Source organism: Anas acuta, chromosome 5 (genome assembly GCF_963932015.1).
Source record: "Anas acuta chromosome 5, bAnaAcu1.1, whole genome shotgun sequence".
Classification (NCBI taxonomy): Eukaryota; Metazoa; Chordata; class Aves; order Anseriformes; family Anatidae; genus Anas; species Anas acuta.
Window position 1 is genome coordinate 34,064,049 of NC_088983.1, and position 18,463 is coordinate 34,082,511.

General features: G+C 40.3%; 1 protein-coding gene and 1 long non-coding RNA gene across 6 annotated transcripts in view; one reads left to right on the forward strand and one right to left on the reverse strand.

Annotated features, from left to right (window-relative positions):
* The window catches only part of LOC137857450 (uncharacterized), an 11,750-nt gene extending 1,546 nt beyond the window's left edge, over positions 1 to 10,204 (forward strand). The window contains exons 2-4 of one of the 2 annotated variants that reach the window (XR_011097091.1): positions 2,554 to 2,689; positions 7,793 to 7,853; positions 10,067 to 10,204. This is a non-coding gene — a long non-coding RNA (uncharacterized lncRNA). The remainder of the gene's footprint in view (positions 1 to 2,553; positions 2,690 to 7,792; positions 7,854 to 10,066) is intronic. The other variant, XR_011097092.1, reaches the window with a different exon arrangement.
* The window catches only part of LOC137857448 (cytosolic phospholipase A2 epsilon-like), a 34,822-nt gene continuing 19,027 nt past the window's right edge, over positions 2,669 to 18,463 (reverse strand). For all 4 annotated transcript variants that reach the window (XM_068683944.1, XM_068683945.1, XM_068683947.1 and 1 more), the window contains 15 exons: positions 18,153 to 18,195; positions 17,705 to 17,768; positions 16,585 to 16,754; positions 16,362 to 16,460; positions 15,721 to 15,758; positions 14,313 to 14,448; positions 12,833 to 12,969; positions 12,220 to 12,445; positions 10,666 to 10,780; positions 10,080 to 10,217; positions 9,624 to 9,731; positions 8,329 to 8,517; positions 7,293 to 7,459; positions 6,564 to 6,750; positions 2,669 to 4,026 (listed from right to left, as the gene is read on the reverse strand). In XM_068683944.1, the coding sequence (XP_068540045.1) occupies positions 3,716 to 4,026; positions 6,564 to 6,750; positions 7,293 to 7,459; positions 8,329 to 8,517; positions 9,624 to 9,731; positions 10,080 to 10,217; positions 10,666 to 10,780; positions 12,220 to 12,445; positions 12,833 to 12,969; positions 14,313 to 14,448; positions 15,721 to 15,758; positions 16,362 to 16,460; positions 16,585 to 16,754; positions 17,705 to 17,768; positions 18,153 to 18,195 (2,128 nt within the window). In that variant the 3' untranslated portion in view covers positions 2,669 to 3,715. The remainder of the gene's footprint in view (positions 4,027 to 6,563; positions 6,751 to 7,292; positions 7,460 to 8,328; positions 8,518 to 9,623; positions 9,732 to 10,079; positions 10,218 to 10,665; positions 10,781 to 12,219; positions 12,446 to 12,832; positions 12,970 to 14,312; positions 14,449 to 15,720; positions 15,759 to 16,361; positions 16,461 to 16,584; positions 16,755 to 17,704; positions 17,769 to 18,152; positions 18,196 to 18,463) is intronic.

Here is an 18,463-nt window from a genome sequence, read left to right on the forward strand (position 1 = left end):
GAGCACCTTTTCCATCAATTTTGCAATAGATTTTAACAGAATGTGATAGCATGCTTGCTCAGACACTGTTAGTTTTTCATTTTACATAAATTCATTTTTTATATTAGTGACTTGCACTAGTACATTCATTGTATTAGTTCATCAATTTTACATTAGTAAAATTAATGTTCCCTCTCTACCTAAAAAATAAAAGCTTGGTCTCCCAGTTAAAAAAAAAATAAAAAAAAATAATTGCTGAGTCTCCGTGTAAACACACTGTTGGAAATACAACTTTTGTGTCGCAGTCTTACCTCATTGCATCTTTTGCAATATCCTTACAATCTCAACCCGTTTTTGCTGGACGCCTCCTAAGTCACATTTTTAGCTATTTACCTCCCTTCCTTCTAATTTCCATCATGAATATTAGCTTCTCTCTATGTGCTCTTGCTCTTTTGTAAATGCACCAGCAGGTTTAGATGTGCCCTTTCCCTGTCTGCTTCCTCCCCACACTGTTCCTCAAAGAAGAGAGGTTAGGCTTTAATACTGCTCAGCCCTGAGCTCAGCCACCCTGCCTTTTCTTGGCTCCTTGCTTCACATTTTATTTAGGGCTGTGCATGTGTTTTGCAATGCTTTGTTGCAATTTCCATGCTGAGTCTAAAGATTTTATACCACTTTGTGTAGGGTATGTTGGCCAGCTTCCTCATTTCTTGAAATACCCTTTTTTTCTAGTTTGGTTTTGTATTCCTCTCATTTTTATGACTTTTCCCCCTAGGTTGCTAAATGTAATTGCTATCAGTGCACTTCCATCTTCCCCCTGTTACCTCAGGTCTCTTTCAGCTGACATCATTACAAGTAACCTTTTGGTTTCCATAAGATGAACTGAAATGGTAGATGCCAGGACACTTGCGTTCACATGAAGGATTGAATTCATTGATACATTCAGGCTTCTATTAACTGCTTTTTTTTTTTTTTTTTTGTCTGTTTTCTCAGTATTTCTGGACAGAGGGTGATTTCCCTCTTCAAATGGTTTGTGGCTGGGAGCAATATTGTGTGTTGCTAACATGGTGTAGTAATTTCTCTTAAACCAGTCTTGTGTCACCACGTTTTCAGCAGTTCTGAATACTCCAGAGTGTTTATTATTTTTTTCAAAAATATTTGAGCTGTGGAGAACCTAGGTCTGGGGTCAGGCCACCTACTCACTAGTCTTTTATAACAGACAGCATTTGGTGATGGGAGAGCATCACAGAAAAAGGACAAGAGTGTTGCAATACTTTCTCAGGCTATCCTCCCAGCCTCTGCGAACTGGTGATTCAGTGCAGGGCTGAGGCAGATGCAGAGCCCCTGTATTTTTTTAGCCCTTAAAATTGCCCAGTGAATGCACAATTAAAAAAAAAAATTTTTTTTTTTTTGAACCCACATAAACATTTATCAACAGCAATATCCAGAGACAAAATATACAGTCTATAGCATACTGACATGGTGTGTGAAGGACTACTTTACATTGTTAACTTGGAGTCTGTGGCTTACCAGTTTTGCTTTTTCCCCTTCGGTCCTGTTTTAAAAGAGAGATAATTACCCCTTTGTTTACCCTTGTCATTCTCCTCTATATTCTTGTTGAATATAGGGAACTCAGAGCCATGAATTATTATTTCAGTCCCGCTGTATACTTTTTGAAATGGGGCAAAGTGTCCATTGTTCTCTATGACCCTTTCGTGGCAGCTGGAAAGCTGCAGGAAGAGCCAGGAGGTGTTTGCACTCACACATCTAGCTCTGCTTGTCTTCAGACTTCCTGCCTAGATGCTTCCTGCTGTCAGCGAGAGAATTTGCCCTTCAGACAATAAAGCTCCAACTGTATATGGGTAACTGGGAGTGCTTCCAGATTCCCAGGTCTGGCTGTGCCCTTTGGCTACGTCCAGTCCAATATTGCGATGAAAGCCAGCACGCATCAGCATGACTGCCACCTTCACTCCTTGGTTTCCATAGGAGGAAAACCCTGGCACAGAGCCCATACAGGAGCTGTGCAGGCTCCTGCAGCACACTTTGAGAGGTAATTGTGCACTGACCTAAGTGGGAGACAGAAGGGTTACATTTCTGTGCACCACCTGGGGAAGACTTTGAGGGCAGAGGGATTTCTAAGACTTCCATTTTCAACCCACAACAGGATCTCTTGCTAAAATAAACGACAGCAGAACAGATGATCAGGAAAGACTATAGGAAACATACCAAGGGGCTGCAGGCTGGTAGGTACATGTCAATCAATAACATTGAATAAATAATTCAATAACATTGAATAGCAGTTAAACTTACATTAGAAAAAGAATAAACAGAGGCCTGGGATTCCATCTGTCAAAGCACAGCACTGCAATTGTGTTCAGCATTGAGAACAGAGCAACACTGAACTTAGGCAATTAGAATCTCGTGCCTGTCACCCACCCATCAGAGATACTCTATCTGTTTTGCTCAATAATCAAATGAACTCTTCCTCTCTTTCTCCCATTCTGCATATTCCTCTCAAATCTATTCCTGCATAATATAATGGAGAGGCTTATAAATGGCTTATATTTTGTTTTGCAGATAAATTAAAGTTCTTGGACTCTCTCCCACAGAATAAAGTCTTACTCTGTGCTCCAGGAGAGCCTGATTCCCACTTCCCACAGGTGGATGAGCACTTCACAGAGTTCAGATGAGGTTCCAGCTCCTTATCTAAAAGGTATTAGACCTGCTATATCTGCTTCAGGAAAACAGACTGCTCATATGAATGAAGCCATGTTAATAGGACAACCAAACCATCAAAGAAAGCTGAAAGTTAATAGTCTGCTTACTTCCACTGGATTACTCTGCAACAAGTTAAAAAAAATCACATTTGGATAACATTAAGAATACAATTTTAGATCAGCTGTGCCTATGTTTCTCATGTCTTTTCAAACGTAATGTCTCAAAAAAGTTTAAACTTTTAAATCTTCAATGTATATCAGTAACACATCTGGTCTATTGAAATAAATTAGTCAGTCGCTGTAGAGATGGTCCTTAAATGATCCTTAAACTCAAATGATCCCAGGATCCTGGGAAACTTCACATCTAGGTCTGGAGCAAGTGTTATTTCTTCTTCAGTACTTTTTCAGCAGCTATGTGCTAAGTTTGCATGTTGTTCAAGTCATCTTTCTGGTACAGGAAGAAACTCCTAAAAGAAATTGCTCTAACATATATTTGCTGCAAAAACACCAAACGTTTATTTCCGTTAACTCTGACTCCAAAAAAAAAAAAAAAAAGTATTTTATTATATAAAGTTTAATATTTATTTACATTCACATAAAGAATCCTTAGCTTACAAATAGCCATCTTCTTGGTTTTCACTTTGAAACAATGGATTTTGTTTTCTGTTACAATTCTGGACTTACAATCCTCTCTTTTTATAGCACAGGTAGAACACAAACACTGCCAGCATCAACTTCCTCACAATCTCTTGTCCACAGATTTCAGCCTTGGCCTGAAAGGTCACTTCTGCAATTAAGAGCATGGCGCAGCTTCACCTAGCCACTGTCCTGGAGTTGTCAACGCGGGAAGCACATTAATTTATTAAGGAAAAGCTCTGCTTTCTGTGTTTATTTCCTTCACTGGCAGACAGGCTCTAGCGTTTCTGATGACAAACAAAGCATTCTTAGCATTCTTTAGCTTTTCTCTTTCTAATCAAGATCCTTATCATTTTTCTTCTTCATTAACAGGACTCGTAGATATTTTATTTCATATTCCCTAGGGCTGCGCTGTTGGCTAGATGCTGGGATCCCTGTCTCTTGGGCACACACATACCCTCACCACCAGGTGGTTTCTGCAGCAGTTGTTGTTTCCTTTGCTGCTTTTTCCTCTCCACTGCTGTACGCAAGGCCTGAATAATCAAGTCTTTATTATTCTGGACATTGTAGTAACTTAGGTTCACCAGCTTGTCAAAATCTTCCTCTGAATAACTCAGATTGTTTATGTAGTATGGACCACAGGTATTGGCAACATCAACATCACCCTCTGCCATCTCTGAGGGACTACGTTTCACCCCTAAATGACAAACAGGGACTTGGTTAACAAGCAAAAAAGCGATTAGGGTCAGGGTGTTTCTTGGGCATGAACACACTATTGATCACTTCAGAGGTATTTTATTGTTGGGATATTTGATTAGCAGCAGGGTGTGGAGAAGCTGGTGGTGGTGAGAGGAGCAGGGGTTGTTCTGGGTACTCATGGAATTGCTAGGACAAGGAGAGCAAATACAGTAGCTCCTCTTTTGAGCACAGGGTGGGAGGCTGCATTCCACCCTGTATCATCCTCCAGCCCTGGGGTTAGCCAGCAGCCTGGTCCCCAGGTCACCCTCAGTGCTGATGCACCCCCAGCCTCCCCTTGCTGCCACCTCCCAGACATTGCAGCACCTTACATTTCTAGCCAAGGGGGCAAGAAAATTGCATTTACTCTTTCCCTCTTTCCTCGCCTTCTCCCAAAGCAGGTAACTGCAGCAAGGACTTCATTGCAGGAGAGTTTCTTTCCAAGCAACTTTCTGTTCCTTCTTTGTCTCCACGTCTTATTAGTTCCCTTACTGCTGTAAATATGTGCAATTCTGTGGTTCAAACTTTCCAAAGGCAGTTCTCCCTTTTCAATGACCTTACCGATTATCTTCAACACAGCACAATCTGCTACAATGACTCTTGTTGCATACTGGGAAGAATTTGTAAAAGATACAGAAAACAGACCTAAAAACCAATTCTATTTGTCTAAACTCAAGAGACTTCACTGAGCCATTATCTGGATATAACCCAGAAGCAGATGGCATGAATGTTTACCGTAATTTCCTTGAGCTACCTGCTACTATAAAAAAACTACAAGCCTTATGTAAGGTTAGAAATGAGACTGAACCTAGTAGTCCCCGAATCACTGAATTTTGGCAGGGACACTTTTCATGCCCATTTCATTATCCCAGCATTATCAACACACACATCACTGACCGAAGCAAAATTATTAGGCAAGTAGTCTCACAAGCATCATCTCTTCAAATGCTAGACCCATCACATATGATAATTTGAAAACAAATTCCATTAACTTATTTTAATTCACTTAGCAGTAGAGAGCAGATCCAAAGCTAATGCAGAATGCAGTGCAGAACTTTATTTGCAAGATCTCACAGAGCAAGTATTTGTAGGGACCTCTGCAGTGGGCTGTTGGTACTGGGACAAAAATATCCACAACTTATCCGGGGATCACAAATCTCAAAAAATTTATGGATGCAGAAGATATAAAATGCGCATCTCCTCCCTTATTTTTTTCACGTCTTAATAAGTCACCATAAGTCAGAACAACAGCTGATCTCAGCTGCTATGATCTTTCAAGGTCCCTTCCAATCCCTAACATTCTGCGACTCTGTGACATGTCAAGCCCTTCTCAGCTCAGCTAAGACTTGAAGTGTGATGGCCAGATAAGGACCTGTTCTCTCCATTTAGTCTCAGCTTGCAGCCACCAACTGAAACAGTCAGGCTTGCTTCAAGTTTATGCATATAAGTATACAGATCTCATGCAGGTCTTTGCATACGCCTGCACACCTACTAAAACCCCTTTTGAGACTCCCTGATGATTTATGTTGCCATATAGCACCTGCACACCATCTGACATACAGGTAGGTAGCAGAGTTAGGAACATCCTTAGGTTCTGCTAATTATTGAGCTGAGAGGGGAGGTAAACGCCCTCACAGAGTTTACAGAGAAGTTATTCAACAGAGATAATCCTGCTTTAGTTCTTTCTCCTTTTGTCTTTTTCTAATTCTTTCTACAAAGGGCAACTGCAGAAACTAACCTCTCAGGTATCCATCTATCTTTTGGTTTTCAGTATACTGTGGGGCCTTGAAGTGATCAAAAAGTAAGTGTTCTCATACCATGAATTAGGGATTTTAGCATCTGGAGAAGCAGTAACTGAGACTTTTGGCACCAACAGGGGTAGTATGTAGATCTGGCATACGGTACCAGAATTTAGGATTTGTCTGTTTTGAAGTGACCGGCAATGTTGCTCTTTAAACTCTTTTAAGTTTCAAAGTAGAACCCACTGAAGCAAACAGAAACTGTCTGCATGTCTCAGTGCTATATTTTCATCGCTTCACCAGTTCACACTTTTGTTTTCAAGGTTATCTGTGTAACAGTAAGCCTGGAAATGATTTTAAACAATGAAATCCTCAGATTCCCAAGAGCATTCTCTAACAGGAAAAGATGAGAGGTTTGAGAGGAAATAGCACTGCTAATTTGTGCCATCGCAGATAAACAGAATATACTTTTCACTGTTTATCTCTAGAACCTACCCATGAAAAATCAAAAAAATCCACACACACAAAAAACCCAAACCTGAAGAGGGGCATTTATGCTCAAGGCTGATCCCAGCTGCTGCTCTACTGTTGAGGAAAATTTATGTATTTTAATCCCCCTGATATGGTTCAAATCTAAGAAAAGGGAGTCTGAATCTGCAAGTGTTTACAGGATGGTCTGAACAACAGATATTGTAAAGTAAAAAAAGAAAAAATAGAAGCCTACAGCCTCTGATGATATGATGAATTGCTGTAAACTTACCAGGTGCTTTGTATTCTCTGAAGGTGTCATTTACTAAAGGGAAAAATATCACAATAGGGGTCTCTGGACTCTCCTTGTCACCAAGGATGTAGCATTCCTTCAGATTTGGTGTTTCCTGATCATCTGGCACCTCACTAGGGAAAGGAATTCCTTGGTTTGCAAAGTACTTAGAGGCTTCTTTCAGAGGCTGGTTTGCCATAATAGGAAAACAAAACAAAACAAACAAACAAAAAAAACACATCAGAACATACTGGGAACACTTTGAATTTGTCCAAACCCAATTTTGCTGGGATTGCTTGTGGAGTAAGGGCCAAGTTCTGGTAGATTATGGCATGTACCTAATTTAGGTGTTGTAGATTGTATATGAAACCAAGCTCTGGAAGGCCAAGTAGCAGGTGGTCTGAATCACTCTCTGTTTTTCAGATTAGGTGTTACAGTAGTTGAAATAATTAAAAATTTAAATGTGTTTAGCTGTATCCATTCTACATCTAACTGACTGCAGATCGACAAGAATACTTTTACTTATAAAATGGGCAGATTCAGTTTACTAAATGCCTACTTACTGATAATAAAGTACTACTCAATAAATGCATGTGACCCTGGCAAAATGTTAGCTTATTAATGCTGCACAGATACTGAAAAAAGAGTTTCTATGAGTAGAGGATTGGCCATTCTGGGAACTGAATGATGAAGCAGAGATATCAGTAAAGAAGAATATACAAGGCTCACCCCTGTCTGGGAACCTGAGCTGTAGTTGAAATGCAAAATGACATCCATTTTCCTTTCTGGTCTTGTAAGTGGTGGGTAACTGGTGGCAAAGGCAAATGCAGTATCAATCAAGATGAGGTAGTCTGTTGCTCCTGTCAGGTGGTTGGGCTGAGAGTCAAGCTCACAGTCTAGAGAAGAAGGATTAGTTTTTGAGGGGAGGAGCTCAATACAAGAGATGCATGTGTATGCTGAAGAAAATCAATTATTGCCAAAAGGAGAATTAGCTTTTTGTATGTTTCCGACCCATAGCTGATAGCTACTGTACAGTCATTTCTGGATTCCTCATCTGACGTCCTATTTCCACTATTTACTTTGCAATTTCTTTTGCTTTCATGTAAGTAAAAGGGTTTAACTTGAGGGTCAGGAGAACAGAATTAACTCCATCCCTTAGTTTTGTGTGTGATTGATGAGAAATTCTTTAATAGGGGAAAAATTAAAATAACATCTCACTCTCTCAACAGGCTGAATACTGAAAATGTTTGATGCTGGGCATGCTGCGAGAACAGGCACAAAGATGTTAAGGTAGGCAGCCACAGCTCCTTGTGGAACACAGAAGATCTGGTACGAGACCCAGTACAGGTTCCTAACGGTGCAACAGAGAATACTGTTATAAACGTTATATCTTGCTTACAGGTAAGAAGATAATGTGAAACAAGGCTCCATCAAATACCCCTTGAGTACTGTCTGGGCAAGAGACATCGTACGATGGCACCAGAACCATGCCATAAATGTGTAGGCTGGCTGGCTGGCAGGCACATCAGCAGATGTATGCTGATTGACTGATCAGGGCCTATCAGTTGCTAGTCTTCATGAAGTTTTTAGGAACTTATTTTTGAAGCCTCTCCTACTGACTAAATTCACCTTTTTCAGTGACAGTTTTAAATATTATCAGAGAATGGGAACATAACTAAAAGCCAGTTTAATAATCCCTTCAGCATCATTTCATTTTTAAAGGATAGTTCAAAATATGCCTAAAAAAAGGATGTTGTTACCATACCTTTCCACGTAGAAAACTGGCTCTCTAGGTAGTTGTTGTTCATCTGGAGGCCCTTTAGGAAGTTAGGGATTTCTGAAGCTGCTGGACGTAACATGACGACATCTCGGAAGATGTCTGAAAAGCTGCCAGTGGGACAAACCACTCGAGTCTCCAGCTCATTTGGTCTTATAGGGAATAGGGTTTCATCATCTGCAAAAGAAAGGATAACGGTTCTTTTATGTGCTATCACTGTGGAGGTCAATCTATGCAATCATAATCTGCTTTAACACGTTTGGGAAAACTTTGACTTCTTGCTCTTTTCATTACCATGATTTCCACAAATCTCACAGTTTTCAGCTGTTTGAAAAAAAAATCATTTATTCTCAGTCCATAGTAGTAAAAGTCTTGTTTGTATTGTAAACAAATCAATTTCTTCTACTATAAATTACTTTGCTTTTCTTTGATTTTACCTGTTACTGCATCCTGCATTTACCCTGTCTTCCTTTCCTACTTCATGTTACAGATAATCTCTCCACCACAAAAATAAAAAAGGCATAAACACAATGTCTCTTACTAGCAAATAAAAGCTCTTTGTTTTAACAATCAGAAAACAACCCTTACAAGTGCAAGATAAAATAAATCACCATTTTTGCTACATTCCTCTTCCTTTACATCCTTTTTTTTTCTTTTTTTTTTTTTTTTTTCCCCTCTAGAGTATGTCTATTATACATTTCCCCTTGAAATCCTACCCTGCAGATCTTTCTTAATTTGGTGGCAAGTTTTGCAGATCTCATCCTTATGAGTCATTTTGAATGACCTACAATAGTACTTAAGTTTGTCTTTGTGCTTTGTAGACTCCAGACAGACAAGAATAGTGCTTTCTTTTCTTTTTGTGAAGCTTCATGCCACAGTCCAGGTTTAAAGAGACAAAATGTAATCCTGTGGATCACTAGGGGAGGCCTCCAGGCTCTCCTACTATATAGGGACATTTTTTCCCCCGTTTTACCCCTGTGCTCTGAAAATAGCTCGTATGAAGGCCATTTTCCCCTTTTTTCCTGTGACAGATCCCATGGATTCTTTTCCTCACACAACTAAAATAATTACTGTGTGGTAATTAGCACAGTAGCATGAATTTCCTCCTGTTTTTTCATATGGATTACAAAAAGCCCAGAAGAGGGAACTCCGCAACGGCTTTGAAAAATTCAGGGAGACAACAGCAGCACATAGGGGAGAAAAAAAAAAAGAGAGAGAGAGAGAGAGAGAGAGAGAGAGAGAGGGAGAGAGAGAAACAACATTATTGTATAAAAGTAACCCACCTATGTTGGTAATTTTGTCTTGGGTCCATTTGTGCCAGAAGTCTTCAGAATGAACAGATATATACCAAGCATCCATAAGATTCAAAGAAAATACACTGCTCCAGATCCCTGTGGTATAGAATATATTTTGCAGAAAGAAAACCAGTAAAGACCTAGAAGCATTTTCATTCATAATGACCTTCATTACCTTCTTCATTCTCCAGCAAACTTTTCTTGTTACATTATCCTTGTGGGCAAATAAAAAGGGACTATCTTTCTGTATCAGTATATGAACGCATAGTGTATGTAAAGAATTCAAATTATTGGTATATATGAGCAGGACTGGTAGTATTTTCAGTCTATCTGCTAACATCTTAATAATAAAAAAAAAAACCTAAGTGCTTCACTTCAGAAGAGGGATTTGCTCAGGATGGACTATAATAAATTGCATTATGTTTCCCTAGGTTGACAAATCACCTTCCAAAAAGCAGATTCTGGATTCTGGGATTTTCTTCATCAGATGACCCATGAAGAACTCACTACCAAAATCTTCTGCACGAATGAAGGCACCATATTTCAGGAACCCTACCTCATAAGGAGTGAATTCTACCCATTCTGAAATGAAAAAGCACACAACAGAATGATTACAGCAGTATAGGCTCAAAATAGTTGAATAAAACCTGATACTAGCCAATTTAAGACATCCTGATTTCCAAAGTACCACACTTTGAAACAGACATTTTATTTACTCTTCATTTAACAGTGTTGAATACAAAGAGTGAATTGTCCCCTTACATCTAAACGTGTCTGCAAAGTTTAGATTTCTGACACTTTCTACAGAAACGCTTAGCAGGTAGCTTCATGTTAATATCCTCCGTCATCCTGGTTTTGATCCTGTATACAGATGGATATACTAAGGCCTTCAAAAATTTAACTATTAAAAATCGACTCTTAGGTGGATTGGCCCTTTAGAGGATTTGTGCATTGAATCGATTTATTTACCTAGTCCTAAAGGGAACCCTACTGAGATTAAAAGTTAAATGCAATTCAGGAGTATTATTACCTCTAAAGTCCTGGTCGCTGATTTTATCCTTCACATTGAGAGCGAGGTAGATGGGCAGGGGATTCTGACCCTGATTTAGTGCCTGCTGCTGATCTGTGAGCTTATGGCAGTCCTCCTGTTTTGAAGAAGGACAATAGCTGAGGACAGTCAGATGACACAAAGAGCCTCCCACCTCACCTAAGCCTGGGCTCTGACAAAGAAGAGCATACCAGACTCTGACTAGGATGTTCCCCACCAGTTTAATTCAGAGAGATGCTGTGATCCCTATCTCTGACCCTCCTCTGCCTCAGCACTGCAGCACACAAATAGTCCTTGTGATATGAATACTTTAAGTTCATATGCTGAAAAAAGTATGATATTTCAGCAGTAGGTAGAAAATATTGTTATTCATGTTATTTATTCCTGAAAAAAAATCTAGAAATATTTGAAAAGCATTCTTGGCACGGACTATTTCATTCAGAAGGAGTAACCTCTGTCCTTACAGCCCAGAAAACCGTCTTTTCCTCAGACCTCTGACAGAGCCAAAGCTCAGTCAGAGTTAATGTTCAGCATGGCTTGACCCTTACTGCTTCTGCTGTGGAACATTTCACATGATTAGAGAGGGTAGAAAAAGCAGGATGGTTTGGGAGCAGTGCCAAGGCTTGAGAAGGAGCTGACCTCAGCTCCTCCTGAAAGGGGCCCTTTCAAGAGCTGCAGGTGTTCTCCCCTTGCTGGAACAGCCCTTGGAGGGATGACTGTGCCATCAAGGCCACCGGTCTTCCCTCAGCTGATACCAATCCAGGAGTCAGGGCTGTGGCACTGCAGGGACACTAACTGTCCTTGCTGAACCCACAGCCCTACAAGGTCTGTCCCACTGTGCTGTGTGGTTGAAATTTGGATATGTTGGGGTTATTCATAATATGGTGGGAGTAGTTTTCGAATTATAAACAGGAAGGAAATATTCATGAATACTAACTAAAACAGTATTTTGCCTCTTGGTGGAAATGGTTACAAGGTGAAGCAATACCACTTATGACTCAGATACTTTCTTTAATTTTCATTTGCAATTTTTCTTTGCCTTGTCACACCGCATAGTGCTTTTTAACAAGGACAGCAGGATTTTCATTTAAATATTTACATGTGAATTCACTTTAAAGTTGTTCATTTTCCATTATTTATCTTTATTGTTACCCTATATGTTTCAGGTGTGATATTAAGGTTATGTAATACAGTCAGCAAACACAAAGAATGATGCTGTCAAGGCACATAATTTTGCATTTACCTGAAAACCAACCAACCAATCAACTTTCCCTTCCTTTTCTGTAAGGGTGGTCAGACACTGGCATGCATTGCCCAAAGGTGTTTTGGAGTCTCCACCTACACAGACATTCAAAATTTGACTGGACAAAGTCCTTAGCAACTTGCTCTATAGCTGACTCTGCTCAAGCAGAGGCGTTGGAACAGATGACCCCAAGAGGTCCATTCCAACCTCAGACACACTGTGATTTACAGTCTGCCCTCACTGATGTATTCTCTAAGTATGCAAATCTGAAGAGAAAAGCACTTCTCTTGTACCTTTTCATGAAACATGGTTTCAATGATGAGTCCCCATAGGTCTGTGAAACTTATCTGATGTCCTTCCTGTTTCCGCTGGCACAACTCTTTCAAGTAGTATTTCAGACGATCCGGGGCAAAACAAGTAAAGAACTTATTTTTAAGCACATGTCTTCGGACATCATTGAGTGTTTCCTTAAGGTCCTTTTGGGACCAGTCAGGATCCTCATACAAGTTTGCCATGGTCCTAAAAAAAAAAAAAAAAAAAAGAAACAGAAGGAAAAGTGTGAATTCTGAAGCTGAGCTTTGGAAAGTTGTGAAGGGTTTTGTAAACATCACAAATCACACGTGTGTGTGGTACCATCCACATCTTTAATCAGGACTGCTTTAATTCCAGATGCTAGCAAATACCCAATGAAGGAAATGAGGAAAAAAATATCACAGCAGTAAAATGAAAGCCCTTTCTTGATACTGGCCAAAAATATTATGAACAATGACGGCTTCTGATTTTGCAGAAAACCACTAGATATTTAACAAGGCTCCAACTAACGCCTCGCCACTCTGACTCTTTGGATCACTTCTTGACAACATGTATAGAAAACTCCTATGAAAACTTTGCAAAAGTTGGCCTTACCATGTTGTGCCAGATAAACCAGTGATGTATGAGACACAGTCCAAGACATTCAGTTCCTGCACACTCAGAAGGTGAGCGTACATGGCTGTCAGAGCTCTGGTTCCACCACCCGTTGTCATGATTGCCACCAAAGGTACCTGTTCAATCCCAAAACACATGCATTTAATGAGGTGGTGGGGTAAAGGAGATATATGCCAGTGCTTAGAAAAGAGAGTATTACAACACTGATAAAGTAATAAGGATGCTGCATGCCACTGGTCAGCAGGGACAAGCAAGGCTTGAATTTATAATGGGGCATAGGTGGAGCATAGATACCCAGAGAGATTGTGGAGTCTCCATCATTGGAGACCTTCAAAAGATGCCTGCATGTGCTGCTGGGCAATCTGCTCTGGGTGTCCCTGCTTGAGTAGAGGGGTTGGACCAGATGGCCTCCAGAGGTCCCCACCACCCTAAACCACTCCGTGATTGTCTTGTGCAACATGACATGAAATCCATGACCTCAGACATCAAAATTTCAGTGCTCTGTTGTAAAACCAATAGCACAGGAAAGAGGAGCCATATTCACCCTTCCTACCATGTATGCACACAAAATACTAGGTATACAATTGAATTGTAAATACTGTTTTTCCTGTGATGATACAGAAATCCAAGGTCTGGTAGTCTTAGGGGAAGTTTAACCTTTAAATATGAATTAGCTCAATTAACAGTAAAGACAGACACCACGCACTGGAGTGAGTTCACAAATCAGGAGACTCTGGGTTCTGCAGGGAAGTATGTGTGCCTCTGCATCTGAGGGGAAGGAAATGTCAGTTTGGTGCTGGCATTTAAAAGCAATGTCTTGTGTGTGAAAGGTCCAGCTGTGAAAAAAATTGCTGAGCTCAGTTTGGGGCAAAACAAGGAAAACTTGCCATCTCTGCATGCGAGTTCAGGCTTTGCAATGCAGTCTTGGTGCTATCACTAAAAAAGAGAAAGAGAAGCCTGATTTTTCCCTGCCTTAGGCACTCTTCTATCACTCCCATTTATCAAGTGTATGCTCTAGCTGCAGCAGATGTTAAAGTTAGACAAGCAGCATGCTCTGCTCACACAACAGGAACCTAGATGCCAGATGCCAGCACAAAATGCATAACAATACAAAGCCCAGTTTGAATTGTGAGGAGAACTGCTGAATCAATAGGTTAGGTCTGGCAGAGATGATTGTGAATCCTAAAAGGTTTGGCTTCAGTCCTGAAAGCACCTAGCTCACCTTTGCATCATTCTGTGGACTGCTATTCAATACAGAGATGGATCCTGTAGGAACAAGGCTACATGTTTTTTTGTTTTTGTTATTTTTTTAATTGATATTGCCAACGAGTACTCATTTATCCTCTAGAATAACAAAGCCAGCTATAGCTTGCATAAGAAACTTCCCGATCTCCTGGAAACAGTGAAAATTGAACAGAAATGTTACATTTTGACACCCAACTGTGGAGAAGTCATCTACCTCATCATCCTGCAAGTCCTCCTCCAACTGAAGAATGTCCTTCAGAGCTGCTGCAACAACCTTCTTCCTTTTGCAAATGAAATCCTGTTCCTGAGCACACAGGTCAAAGCCCAGGCGTATGTCTAAGTCTTCCTGGCTGGAACACAGCATCAGGTACCACATATAATGCTTATAGTCTAATTCAGTAATTGAATTGTTTCTACTTCAGAACTACATATGCTTCACCATCACATCTATACAATGCAGAATAGGAAAGGATGAAATGTTTGAGTTCGTTCCTAGAGAACGACAGTAAATCTTCCTTTGGATTGAGGAGGCTTCCCCACCCCTCCTTACTGAAGATGCCTGAAATTAGATACAGCTGCCAACTAATAAAATTGCTCAATTTCAGACGTGAAGCCAAAAGCCTGAAGAGGGCAGTATTTTAAAGGTGGCTTTCAAACGATTTTCAAAGTTGTGCAAACGTCCACTGATGCCTGTGAGGCAAGGACTGAAGCCACGGACTTTCAAGTTCATTTTTTTGTGGGGGTGTTTAAAGTCACTTATGAGTATTTATAAGTACTGCAGTAAGAGTTTGGAAGCTGCTATGAAAATCTTTCATAGGTGGGGTAAGGGAGAGACCTTTAAATGACAACTGTAAACAGTATGTCTGTCTCATAGAATATAAGCTGAAAACAGCATGATAGAAGATCACCTGAATTTGCAAGAGAAAAGAAGCTTCTAGAAAACATAACACATTCATCCTCTGAAGTTTACTAAGGCTTTAAACATACATAATGCATTTTCTTTGTTTAAAAATAAGCAATCATTTGATTGAGTTAATTTGCATTTATCTCTTTGAATAGATGCTTAAAATATACATGGTTACATTTATTGTGTCATTTTTTTTCATATCCTAGGGTCAACCAGGTACTCTGGCTTTGGTCTTCTAGTTCCCTGGTCTCTGCTTGAGGAACAGAAGTGATTTCTTTCTATTAGTTTTGAAATGATGCTTTTCTTGCAAATCAGCATTTGGAAATAATTTCTAGAGGTTTCAGTGAGTGCCTACAATGGGCCTTAGTGAATAATTTGGATTACAGTAAGATATCAATGGAAGATGTGTGTTCTTGATAAAACCTTTCCTTCATTTGTGTAGTCCCATTACATGAAATTACATGGCCTGAAAATCTCTGTATTGTGTACTAGGTCTGTTTCATTACATAGTCTGAAATGAAAACAAGCCAGCATTCAAGGCACAGGTGGCAGTAACAAAAGGATTGCAATTTGACTGACAACTTTCCAAATGCAAAGGGACATGGCTTAGTTGTGGACTCAGTAGTATTATGTGATGATTGGACTTGATGATCTCACAGGTCTTTTCTGACCTAAATGATTCTACGAATCTATAAAGACAAATAAGATATCTTACCATTTTTTCAGCTTAAAGTGGAAATCAAATTTTCTGTGCTGAAAATGAGAAAGGTAAAATAATGAATATTGATATTTTGTTTAAAACAGGCTGATTTCCCTGATCAGAATGAGACATAGTTATTTTAGGTCATCGTTACATCTACAAAGCTCCGAACTTCAGTAAGCTTAACTACAAAAATAAGAGAAGAGCTGCAGCAGTACACCTCCCTGAAAGGCTCCACCATTAAACACTGGCCTAGAAACTGCAGTGTTTCACAAAACAATGTGAGATACCAGGAGAAGCCCGAGAGGCTGCGCATCCCCAAAGCGTGGCTGAGCAGGCTGTTTGGTCTGCCTCCTGGGGGGCTAAGCCTCACGCCCCGGTCCCAGTGGCACCCAGTGACCTCAGCCTGGGTAAGAACATGAACCATACAAGGAGGGTGAACAGCAGCTCAGGCATTTTTCTTCCTCCTTATCTCCTGGATTTTGTATTTCATTTTGCTACAAACAATTTACTTCATTGTGCATCACACTATACACAAGGGTGGTTAGAAAACAACTGATTCTGTATCAGAGAGGTGGTCTTCTGTTTCTTTACCTATGGAACTAGCAACAATTTTTGGAAGTTTGTGAAGGAGCCCCAAGGACCAGCAGACATACCTCACCAACTACTTCCTGCTCGGAGGGGAGAGACTTCAGAGGGAGAGTCAGGGGGATGCTTCTTCTGCTCCTCCTTGCTCCACATGACACACAAGCACACTGAAAAGGAGCACGAAGGTCCTTTTGGTTAAGACAGAAATATTCTTCTCTTGCTGCCTACATGCACATAAAGTTCAGTTTACAGCACTGTCTGTGTTGACTACCACATTCAGAGGTAACGTACACAGCTGGGAAGCCTCCTCTTCTTTGTGAGTGTGACATCCAGTGAGGGCTGCTTGTATTTGGCATAGTGGAAGAAAGTGGGATCTGGGATAGGGGAGCAGGAGCCACAACCCAGTGAAACTCTCTGGGTTTCTTCAAACGATCCTCTCACTGTAAACATTAGCTCATTCTCTAAAACAATGAGTTAAAACACACACAAAAGTTACCTTTAATTGCAAAAAAAAAAAAAAAAAAAAGAAAAAAAAAAGAGAGAAAGGGAAAAAGGAAGGAAAATGTAGATTCGAACAATCCCCTTCTACTCTTCCTAAATACTTAGAAAGCTGACATCTGAAAGCTATCCAAGACCCAAACACTACAGGTGGTTTTATCTTTATAAGGGGCCAAACAAAAAGCTGGACATGAGTGTGATGTGAATGGCAGCAAGTTTTAGACTGCTGAACTTCTATTGCAGCTGCATTCTGACACAATAAACACACCGAGGTACCTTCCTCTGTAAACCATCCTCATCCCAGGCCAAGTAAGGAGCAACAAAAGATCTCAGTCCTCTAAAACAAGATCACGTTCTGCAGTAGATGGCCCTATTTATCTGAAGAGATCAGCTAATCCTGTCGGAGTGTGTTATGCATGCTCTGAGATTGCCTACCAGATCCAGACCCTCAGGGGAGGTGGGTAGAGGAACTTCTAGATTCTGGATCTTGACCAGGGTCAGGCGTGAGCCAGCTGCTGAGCGGCTAACCCCTGCAAAAAATGAGGTGTTTCTGTGCACGTGCAGAAGCTGAACTGTCAGAGATTCTGAGGAAAGTTAAGGTCATGGACTATCGCGACCAAGGAAATAAGCTTCTTCAGGGATTAGCAGTACTACAGAACAGATTTTCAGGATCTCAGCTTGGGGCCTAGATGCCCTCTGTACAGGCATCTGGTGTCTGGCACAAGGCTCCCTGTGCAGTCAGAACCATGAACCTACATCTGCTGCAGCACTGGCAGCGTTCCCTACTGCAAAGATTTTGCAGATCGCTTTAGATGTGGTCAGTTAAAGCTTTAGCATTTAGATGATGCAATTACTAGGCACTGTTAGAGAGGGTAAAATCACTAATATTCAGTTAAAGAATTAGCAAGCTTACCTGCAAAATGCTTCTTTTTTATCCTGCTCTCCAATTCAACTTCCAAGCAGGCTAGTTCACGACACTGCAACAAACATGACCAGGACAGAGAAACAGATTACTCACCCAGCCATCTCACTACCAGGGCTGGCAAGTGTTGGAGGGGTCATTTGTTGAATGCATGCACTAAACCTGCTGGAGGCTTATTCCAGACACAGTGAAAGAGAGATTTAACTTCACTGTTACATGGGAAAATGTTGCTACGCTCAGCACACTGTAATTTTCTGTGGTTGCAGAAAAAAAAAGAGAGGAAATGATAGTAATATGAAGACTCCTCTAAGGGAAAATAAAGCTCCTAAAGGAAGGAGTGTCACTGAAGAATGACAACTTACAATGTTTCTTGCACTACCATCATAGTCAGCTAAGGTAAGGAATGGCAAGAGAACAAAACAAGCAATATTTTTTTTACCACTATTGCCCCATTTGTGGTGATGGTTTCAGGAGGATCCCGGCTAGAAAACAAAAACAAATAGTATGTATATTATAAATGATAAATCAGGATATTGTTTTAAACAGGACATACATGTATTTTTCGCTCTTGAACACTTTATTTTTACTTGCTTCTTTCTATTGTTTTAGAAGTACTCTCACATTTTCTCTACAGGCCACATAGCTAACCTACAAGAAATTATTCAATTGCAATAAAGCACTTGGAAAGTGCCTGTAACAGCCTTAATAACACATGTCCCAGATTAGGTAGCAATAATATCCTCATTCATA